This window comes from Mercenaria mercenaria, chromosome 9 (assembly GCF_021730395.1).
Source record: "Mercenaria mercenaria strain notata chromosome 9, MADL_Memer_1, whole genome shotgun sequence".
Taxonomy (NCBI): domain Eukaryota; kingdom Metazoa; phylum Mollusca; class Bivalvia; order Venerida; family Veneridae; genus Mercenaria; species Mercenaria mercenaria.
This window is the reverse complement of record NC_069369.1, coordinates 56,679,976-56,690,749: the sequence shown is the minus strand read 5'-3', so window position 1 is coordinate 56,690,749 and position 10,774 is coordinate 56,679,976. Positions and strand designations below refer to the sequence as shown.

The 10,774-nt window shown below is 40.5% G+C and overlaps 1 protein-coding gene across 2 annotated transcripts; it reads left to right on the top strand.

The window, feature by feature from the left end:
- The first annotated feature begins 2,811 nt into the window (after window positions 1-2,811).
- Window positions 2,812-9,774, top strand: LOC123547992 (angiopoietin-2-like). 2 transcript variants are annotated; one of them, XM_045335238.2, is made up of 7 exons: window positions 2,820-2,914; window positions 3,009-3,098; window positions 4,032-4,064; window positions 6,624-6,754; window positions 6,923-7,019; window positions 8,873-9,034; window positions 9,455-9,774. In XM_045335238.2, exons 1-7 carry the CDS (start codon window positions 2,905-2,907, stop codon window positions 9,685-9,687), a joined length of 756 nt encoding a protein of 251 aa, XP_045191173.2. In that variant the 5' UTR covers window positions 2,820-2,904; the 3' UTR covers window positions 9,688-9,774. The 2 variants fall into 2 exon arrangements, with proteins under 2 accessions (XP_045191174.2, XP_045191173.2); XM_045335239.2 differs by lacking the exon at window positions 4,032-4,064 and having other exon boundaries at window positions 2,812-2,914.
- Window positions 9,775-10,774: the final 1,000 nt, after the last annotated feature.

Below are 10,774 nucleotides of genomic sequence, written 5' to 3'. Positions count from 1 at the left end.
CAAAATCTGTGCTGATATTTTACAAAACTGTTACGATATATATCAACACAGAAATCTCTATAGAGTTTCATTAGAAAAAACTGTTGCGATATATATCAGCACAGTAAAACTGTTCCGATATATATCGCAACACTTTTTCTCTATTGAGGTCCTATCGAGGGAGTATAATCTTTTCCTTTCAAAGAAAAGATGATTTTAACTCCAATTTACAGTTCAAAGAGAAAGAATTATCACAAACACCTACATTTATAAAGTAAAAGAATAAATAAACTAGAATATTTCAAAAACTCGACAGTTATCGCCAAATTCAGAAATACATGAAATATATGAAATTCTGAGATTTCTCAATTTGATTTTTTTTACAAACAAAACAACAAGTTTTACAATATGTTTGGCCAATGAAATGCAAAGATTTAAAACCAGTGCAGAAATCTGTTGGATACTTTAATCTGGCCTCTGGGGAACACATTTTCTAAAACAGAAGTTTAAGTGTTTCAGTCAGCGAGGCGCAGAAAGGGAATCAAAAGAGTAAAAATAATAATCTCGGTATTTTTCTCTGCACATATCTGTCTCGGCCTACCGGCCTCGACGATATGTGCAGAGAAAAATACCCTTGATGTACCCCTAGCTCTGATATATCCTGGTAACACACTCTCACACATACTATAACTATTACATATCTATCAGTTTGAGTTTCTGGTGTTCAACAGAACATTTACGAACAACAGAACATTTACATACAACATTTACTAACTAGCACTAAAGTGCCTGAACATATGGGTATTCAATTTCATTTCTAAAGTAGTTCTCATAGCAATAATCTCACATAATCCATGTCATTATTTTGATACATCCTCTCAAAGAATGGTCGCTAACTTTATTGATACATTCTCTCAAAGAATGATCGCTAACTTTATTGATACATCCTCTCAAGGAATGATCGTAAACTTTATTGATACATCCTCTCAAAGAATGATCGCTAACTTTATTGATACATTCTCTCAAAGAATGATCGCTAACTTTATTGATACATTCTCTCAAAGAATGATCGTAAACTTTATTGATACATCCTCTCAAAGAATCGTAAACTTTATTACATGACCAAATTATTGACCAGTCACTACATAGCTGTGTGTTGTTTGTTGGAATACCACTTTCTGCTATTGTCCTAGCTGTTCCCTTATGGCGTATTCTATGTTCTGAAACAGATCTACTATGCAGGAACCTGAAAAACAGATGAACAGCAGCAGCAAAGATTTCTGGTTCACAATAAAGTTATAAACAATATCCACAAATATGGGCATGGGCGGGTGGGATAAATTCAGTGAAAGTCTATGTTGTTCCATTGCTGACGAGGATTGAAATGGCCATGCAAACGTGGCAAATCCAAAAACGAATTTCACGCTTTTTTCATTACCACAAATTGCGTTCAAAATACGAAGGGAAACAACTAGCGCACGACTAAATACTAAAATACTGTTCTCGTCGCGACCTCCTTACTGGAACAGGGTTGCATGAAAAATAAACAGGTTTATTATGCACAAAGGGCAACATAAAACCCAATATCTGGCTCTACGGTTTTTTTCTTTTTTCGATATTTCATGAGAACCTCGTTACCGCCCGTGCCAGATATTTCAATCCACACCTTCAACAAGATGGTTTAATCGCAAAATCAGTCTATAAAAAGGTTCGAGTAAAAAAAGTGTCGCAATTTTTGATATTTTTTTAGCGTTTCGAGTCAGGGGAAGAGCATCTGGAAGACAATAGGTACGGGTCGTCAAATAACAGCAACAACTAACCAAAATATAGCCAAATTTACACAGAACTTCTTGCCAAGGATGCTAGCTTGACTGTTCGACGGTTGGCTCTCATCGTTTTGGCTCGAGTCTTTCCCCGAGTTTAATTTATTTTGAAGAAAACTCACAAATTTGTGATGGATGGATACCACACATATAGACTAAAACTAAAAAGTTATAGAAAAAAGTATCTAGAATAATCTTAAAAAGGCTTCAATACAGTCGAATTTCGTTCTCCCGAACTCGGATAATTCCAGCACCATCCTTGGCTCGAACTCATCATCAGGTTCCGGCAACATCCCTTTATATCGTATATTGTCCGACAGCCCGAACTGCAGGTAATTCGAACACATTTTGACGGTCCTGTAGAGCTGCACTGAACGAAGTTCTACTGTTCGTATAAAATGAGACTTGGGGTACACTTTTATGAACCCAGAACAAAGCAGGCTATTCGTGTTTGTGCCACTAGAAATTACAGGCGTCCTAAAACGCACTCAATCATCGAAAAAAAAAAGTTATTTCTGAGTGTTGTTTTTCACAAGCAAGGGCGTTGCGTTGCATATTCCTAAGGGTAAATCAATAACAGGAAAGTTTTACAGACATGTTGTATTGTAAAAACTTATATATATTCGCCTTTAAGTACAATGAAATACATCCACCTTTTACGTGACAATGCGTCTTCACATGAGGCAGATATTGTAAACCAGCTTCTAAAGAAAAATAAAGTTACTGTGCTTAAACATCAAGCCTAATCATCAGCTCCTTTTTCTTCATCTTTAGGCTGAAAAAGATGTAGTTCTAGAAAAGCCTTCAGTTCACCTATTTAGAGCCTTAACAGTGTACCTCTTGAAAATTATCAAGATTGTAGAGCGTCTAAAATTTTATATAAAGCACAGAGAGTACTGTGAAGGGTTACGGTGAATGTTGTTGCAAACCGTTTCTTTAAGATAACGTTATAGAGGGGGTTGTATTAGTTTTGGAACAGCCCCCGTACAAAATCGTGCCTTTGGTTCGTGCGAAAGCGAACAGTCCTTGTATTATATGTTTACCTTCTACAACTGATAAGGTGAATTTTTATAAACAGTGACCAACGTTTGACAATACCAATATGGATATGGGTCAGTAATGTTACGTTATTTCACCGAAATTTTTTTTTAAACCAATGTTGTTTAAATGTGTATTTTGAATATATGTTTGTTTCTGTTGTTACAGGACATTATATCAAAGATGTTTGGCTGTTGAGCTTCCTTTTCGCTGTATTGCATGCTAATGAAAAGCCGGCGGACGGCGACCAAGACTCAGGTAACTCATCATTATCTATTCATACCTAAACAAACTGGCTTTTATCTTTTACCAAGTGGAGACAAAATCTGAAATGTTTTTTTTTAGTATTTATTTATTTATTATTTAGTATTTGTCACCATATTTTGAACAGTTCAACGTTTTATCTATGATAAGCTGTTTCATGGAATCAATGGGGAATCAATGGGTGAAAACTTTTTGTTTTATACAGGTTGCTTCAGCGGAAGATTGATTAACTGTGAAATTCTTCTAGATGTAGTGGAAATATTTCACTTTATATAGGGGATATTACATGAGTGTCTTTTCATATTGAATTTATTAAACGAGTTGAATAAAATAATAAAATGGGAGGCTCTGTCGAGCATTTTATCAATTTTATTCAACGAGTTTTATAAATTCGATGTGGAAAGTCACAAATGTAATATTATTTTTATCACATGTTAGCCCGTCCTGTCTTTTCCCATATAAACAAGTCAATTTGACCAACGTCTCCTATACTATTGACGACGTCGACGTCAAAGCTTTATTACACTATAGTGTATTATCATTTTTATTTAATGGCTTTATTACACTCCCGCGACGTCAAACATGTGATAAAATGAGATATTTGTTCATCGCGTTATTATTTATGGCGTGCCGTTTTGGATCAAAAGTCTTCTTTGTGTACGACAACATTATAAACATCCAAGTATAATTTTTCACATGCAAACAAAATTACGGGTGTACAGATGTATACGTGGGCACGTCCACGTGCATCTGCACACTTACGCATGCGCGTAAAAAAAGGTATACGTGCATGTACGTTGTACATATATTTACGCGTGTTCGCATACTTTGATCAATATGCTCGTGCATTGGGAAATGTGCGCGCACGAGTAGTAGACTTTCGACCCAATTGGTACACCATAGTAATATGTGTTTTTATCTTGCCAGGGTACCGCCGTTTTGTTTTGGACGGACAACCACGTAAGTGTTTTAATACGAATTACTTAAAATTTATTGAAAAGTGAAAATTTGTCATCTAGGTGAAAATGACTTTTCAGAGAGTCTTTTTAGAACCAGTAGAAACGTGCATGATTCAGTTTCAGTTTTTCCAGGAAGCGGACTCGAGAGTGGTTACAATAAGCTGGAAGCTTTCATTACAATCGAGCTAAAACAAATTAGTATAAACTAATGGCTTACACCAGTTCTTAAGATATGCCATAAAGTTCTATTCAGAAAACAACGTTAGCTAGACATCTGGTTGGACAGTCTATGTAGCTGGATTTGGAGGCGATCTATACAGCCCATCGACATACTGATAGGTATGTTAACTGTCAACGCGATGGTGCGATGGTGAAATGTCGATGTAATATCGCGTTTTCGTCATCGTACCATCGCGTTTTCACCATCGTATCATCGTACCATCGCGTTTTCATCATCGTACCATCGCGTTTTCATCATCGTACCACCGCGTTTTCACCATCATACCACCGCGTTTTCACCATCGTGTCTTCGCATTTTCACCATCGTGCCATCGCGTTATCACCATCGTACCATCGCATTTTCACCATCGTACCATCGCCTTCCGGTGGTCATGCGCAGTGGTACAGTATATGTGTCAGTAATATACAGGCTTGATACAATCTCATTTTCACATTGCACTATGTGCCTTCTACATCCTAACAAGAATAAGCTGAGTTTGAATAATATCATGTGACTATTACACCCAGCTTTTTATTTACTTTCATGCATACATAAAATACAAAGGACGTGGCCTTGAAGATTTTACAAAGGTTTAATGAGCTGAGCACTGAACATGTTGTAAAACATTTTGTAAAACAGCAGAATCTAAATGGTAAATGTCTTCTCACAAAATACATTGAGATACATTCATCTATAGTTGACAAAAATACAAGTGCACGGAACTACGCATTTCTTACCGGAAGGCGATGGAACGATGATGAAAACGCGATGGTACGAGGGTGAAACCGCAATGGCACGATGGTGATACTGCTATGGCACGATGGTGAAAATGCGATGGCTCGATGGTGAAACTGCGATGGTACGATGGTGATAACGCGATGGCACGATGGTGTAAACGCGATGGTACGATGGTGAAAACGCGATGGCACGATGGTGAAAACGTGATGGCACGATGGTGAAAACGCGATGGCACGATGGTGAAAACTTGATGGTACGATGGTGAAAACGCGATGGCACGGTGGTACGATGAGGAAAACGCGATATTACATCGACATTTCACCATCGTACCATCGCACCATCGCGATTTCATTATCGTGCCATCGCGTTTTCACCATCGCACCATCGTTGTTTGATCATCGTGCCATCGCGTTTTCGTCATCGTACTATCGTGCATCGCGGTTTAGGATTCAATAAAATGTCACGATTGTCCAAACGGAACACCGTAGAATTGAGAGACATGATAACAGAGATTGAGTATCTATGCAAATGTTGAACGATATTACATCGACATTTCACCATCGTACCATCGCGATTTCATCATCGTGCCATCGCGTTTTCACCATCGCACCATCGTTTTTCATCATCGTGCCATCGCGTTTTCGTCGTCGTACCATTGTGCATCGCGGTTTAGTATTAAATAAAAAGTCACGATTGTCCAAACGGAACACCGTAGTATATAAAGCAGCATCGGAAATGAATCCTTTTGGGTTAGTGGACTTGTTGTGAATTATGCACGCTCGTTAGTAATTTAATTGGTCCTGTGTATTGTGATAGCGATAGGTTCGTATATATGTAATGATTTTTAAAACTGTGAGCAGTTTGCCATATATAAAATCAGCTATTTCGAGAGAATTCTTCAGACCGCCAGTAAGACTTGTCCATGAATTCGCGAATCAACAGCCAATTTATAGTGTAGCAATCCTAGAGAATCGAGGTTCGGTCCCCTAAATTTACATAGGCATTGTGTCAAAGTCTTTACACCTGAAATAAGTGACGAAAAGGGACTCCACATATTTATATATTTTAGGTTCGATTTATCATAATGCCTTTTTGTTGTATAAATGTATTCTAATCTAATCTCCCTAATCAGCCTGTTTTCAGCTGAAGGGCTAACTATAGTAAAGGAACCAGCGTGGGAGTCGCGTAATGGCAGACAGGTTTTTGAACACTAATTTTTCACTTGGCATGGCCAGAGAGGTCTAAATTAAAGCTTGTTTCTGTTTAAATTTCATTGTGGTTGTATTTTTGACATTTTGTTAGTAAAATTGGGAGAGGAGGTTTTATTTTGGTGAACTCAATTTTAGTACATCCAGGTCACAGCAGTGTGATTTTGATGTGATTTTACAGTAAGCGAATGTGACAAGAGAAATCTCTCTTAGAAGATACCTGGCTCCTACTTTTCTCTTCATTTTATGTCAGTTTTATCTTAACTGTTTAAAATGAAGCAAGGATTTGTTCTCTAAAATGGGTCTAGCTATGTTTGGTAGCTCATTAAAAGATGTCAGTTTTATATAGATTATGTAGGGAATACTATTTATGCTAGTTTGACCTATATTGAAGCCCGAGACTGTGTGGATGTTCTGCGGTACCTCGGTCAAGAAGAGGGTGGGATATACAACGTGACACTATGGAAGTCCAAGCAGAGGATACAAGTACTGTGTGACATGGAGACGGATGGAGGCGGCTGGACGGTACCATATTTATTTTTTGTTTCGATTTATTAAATAATGATCATTTTGTTTATTGTTCATGCAGACTTAATAATTATTATAAACAATCGTTTCCGATTCTAAATACATCCGTTTGTTTTCCCCCATATTTTTGCTACATGCTTATACAAAATTATCCATTTATTTTAGGTATTCCAGCAGAGATTTGATGGTACTCTCGACTTTGCTGAAACATTTTCAGTCTACGAATCTGGATTTGGGGATCTAAATTCAGAATTTTGGCTCGGTTTGTACTTTTGATGTAGTCCGGCAATTTCAAATCTCGCACTCGCATAGTACTGATTACCCTGGCAATCACCACCCTGGTACTCGCAAAGCATAGGTTGTTCTGATAATCCCCACCCTCGCTGACATTTGCAAAGCAATGGTTGCCCCTGCTTTCCTCATCCTCGCTAGCGCTCGCAAAGCAATGATTGTCCCGGCAATCCCTACCCTTGCTGGCGCTCGCGCAGCATTGATTCCCCTTGCAATAATACGGCCCTCACTGACACTTGCGAAGCAGTGGTTGCTCCGGCTATCCCTGTTCGGGCTGGCGCTCACAAAGTAGTGGTTGTCCCGGTAATTCCCGGTCTCGCTGGCGCTCGCAAAGCGTTGATTCCCCTTGCAATAATACGGCCCTCACTGACACTTGCGAAGCAGTGGTTGCTCCGGCTATCCCTGTTCCGGCTGGCGCTCACAAAGTAGTGGTTGCCCTGGTAATTCCCGGTCTCGATGGCGCTCACGAAGCGTTGATTACCCTTGCAATAATACGGCCCTCACTGACACTTGCGAAGCAGTGGTTGCTCCGGCTATCCCTGTTCGGGCTGGCGCTCACAAAGTAGTGGTTGCCCCGGTAATTCCCGGTCTCGCTGGTGCTCGCGCAGCATTGATTCCCCTTGCAATAATACGGCCCTCACTGACACTTGCGAAGCAGTGGTTGCTCCGGCTATCCCTCGTCGAGCTGGCGCTCACAAAGTAGTGGTTGCCCCGGTAATTCCCGGTCTCGCTGGCGCTCGCGAAGCGTTGATTACCCTGGCAATAATACGGCCCTCACTGACACTTGCGAAGCAGTGGTTGCTCCGGCTATCCCTGGTCGGGCTGGCGCTCGCAAAGTAGTGGTTGCCCCGTTAATTCCCGGTCTCGCTGGCGCTCGCGAAGCGTTGATTCCCCTTGCAATAATACGGCCCTCACTGACACTTGCGAAGCAGTGGTTGCTCCGGCTATCCCTGTTCGGGCTGGCGCTCACAAAGTAGTGGTTGCCCCGGTAATTCCCGGTCTCGCTGGCGCTCACGAAGCGTTGATTCCCCTTGCAATAATACGGCCCTCACTGACACTTGCGAAGCAGTGGTTGCTCCGGCTATCCCTGTTCGGGCTGGCGCTCACAAAGTAGTGGTTGCCCCGGTAATTCCCGGTCTCGCTGGCGCTCGCGAAGCGTTGATTCCCCTTGCAATAATACGGCCCTCACTGACACTTGCGAAGCAGTGGTTGCTCCGGCTATCCCTGTTCGGGCTGGCGCTCACAAAGTAGTGGTTGCCCCGGTAATTCCCGGTCTCGCTGGCGCTCGCGAAGCGTTGATTACCCTGGCAAAAATACGGCCCTCACTGACACTTGCGAAGCAGTGGTTGCTCCGGCTATCCCTGGTCGGGCTGGCGCTCGCAAAGTAGTGGTTGCCCCGGTAATTCCCAGTCTCGCTGGCGCTCGCAAAGCGTTGATTACCCTGGCAATCATACCCGAAGCAATGGTTGTCCGGGCAATCTCCAGTCTCACTGGCACTCGCAAAGCAATGGTTGTCCCAGCAAACCCCAGTCTCGATGGCACTCGCGAAGCAATGGATGCCCAGTTGGAAACGAGCCATTAGGCAGTTTCATTTCTCACAATTCCGCCAGTTATATTAAACTGTGAACTATCTGCTATACACACGAGTTCCACTTTTTATGTCTAGTTTCTTTTTTCAAAGTCCAAGTTTGATACCGAAAGTACGGGGGTAAAAATAAAATTTTGTGATGTATACGTAAATATGTGTCCATATCTTATGAAGCGGTTAGAAGGTAGTAACCCTTGTCATGAACAAAGACAACAAAATGTTCAACGTGTTCGTAGGTTTGAAGTACATCCAGGAAATGGCGGCTATTGGTGAGACAGACCTGAGACTGGACATGAAAGCATTAGATGGAACTGACCTGTATGAACTATTCCACAACTTCAGTCTTTCGCAGGCTCCAGACTATAGGCTGCACATACAGCCAGGCAGCGGAACAATAGGTTTGATGTTTTTCGTTTACATGCTTTTTCTGGTAATGTCAATCGGCTACTTCCGTGCGACTTCGTATATTCTCGTCTGTTATTTCGGCATTCTTCGGCATACGAACAATGGGTTCTGTAACAACTGGAGAATGCCGAAATCACATACGGAGAAAACGTAATTGAACGTAAATGACCGACTGTCATTTCGAGTCCACTATCTTAACATCAGTGTCCGCCAATGCTAGGAACAGTGCTTGAGTACATATATACGCATCAAACAGTTGTATTTCATACCATATTAAGACTCAATTACACAGCAATCTCAGCAAAAATAACCCCGTTACAGGCCATCCTCGAGCCAGATCTTCAATCGTATGATTTCAGACGCTAGACAGTGCCTCAAATGTCCGTACACTATTTCTTTTTACATTTTTACAGGTGACGACTCCAAACACGGTCTTTCATACCACACTGGTTCAGCTTTTAGTACACTCGACCACGACGTATCGCCAGGACACTGCCCACATTATCAAAAGGGAGGTTGGTGGTATAAATCCTGCGGATACATCAACTTCAACGCTCACCATGACATGAAAATGTTCTACACTACATCACATGGCTACGAGTCCCTTAAGGAAACTAGAATGATGCTTAGAAGAACCTCAGTATAAAATCTCTGCAGTCGAATGAACGTTTGCACAATAAAATGTGTACAACTGGAAAATGTTTTGACATATAATATGAAGTTTTTGTCAATATATAGTAGCTGCACTTTTATTTCAACATATGAAATTGGCTTAACATTAAATTAATAACATACTGGTAATTCAGAAAACGTGGCATGAAAAGCGATCGAAAACAAGGGAGACAACGGTAGAGGATATTGACAGATGTACTTCTGGCACTTGCCTCCCTTTCACCAGCTTTGTTAATGAATAATTGCCCTATATCGTGGACATACAATGTTTACATTCCCTTAAACGAAGGAAGTTTGATACTTAATTTGCTTAAATGCAGAGAAAAATGTGTTCAGTGACCTTTGCCACATATACGCATCAGCAACATACAATATTATAATAAAGCTAATATAACTAATACAATGAGGTATAGGAACCAATTTGCTCATATCTCAGACATGAGGATTTTTTGTGTACCTCCATGAGGACATCAATTTTTTTTTAAATAACCTTAATATTTACAACACGTCCAACGAGTGTATCATGTAATGCCATATATTCAACATGCACTATCTTTAATTGTCCTTTATTTATCCTCGAGGTACCAGTTTCTGAGTGACCCTAAGAATACCACTGGCAGAATTGGAGAAGAACTAATCTCATTTATGGATTACTATAGTGTAGCCATTTCCCAATACAGATGATGTAAAACATAGTGGAAAATCTTTCAGCAAAAATATTTGGTACTGTTTATCACAACCAACCCTGATCTGCCTTACAGATTTTCTGTGGGGCCTGTTTCAGTGACCCCTACCTTATTTCTAAACTAGTCCAGTTAGCCAGAAATATGCCTTTGTGGGACCTGTTTCAGTGACCCCTTCCTTATTTCTAAACTAGTCCAGTTAGCCAGTAATTGGCCTTTTGTCAATGTTAACTTTCACAAACTGAACAATAAACTAAGTAAAAACAATGTTAGGCCTTGTTCATAATAAAGTACAGAGCAAAACGGTTATACTCGTTATGCGACATAAAATTCTATAAATTATAAGGGGGTGGGGTTGGAAGACCGGGCATTATATGC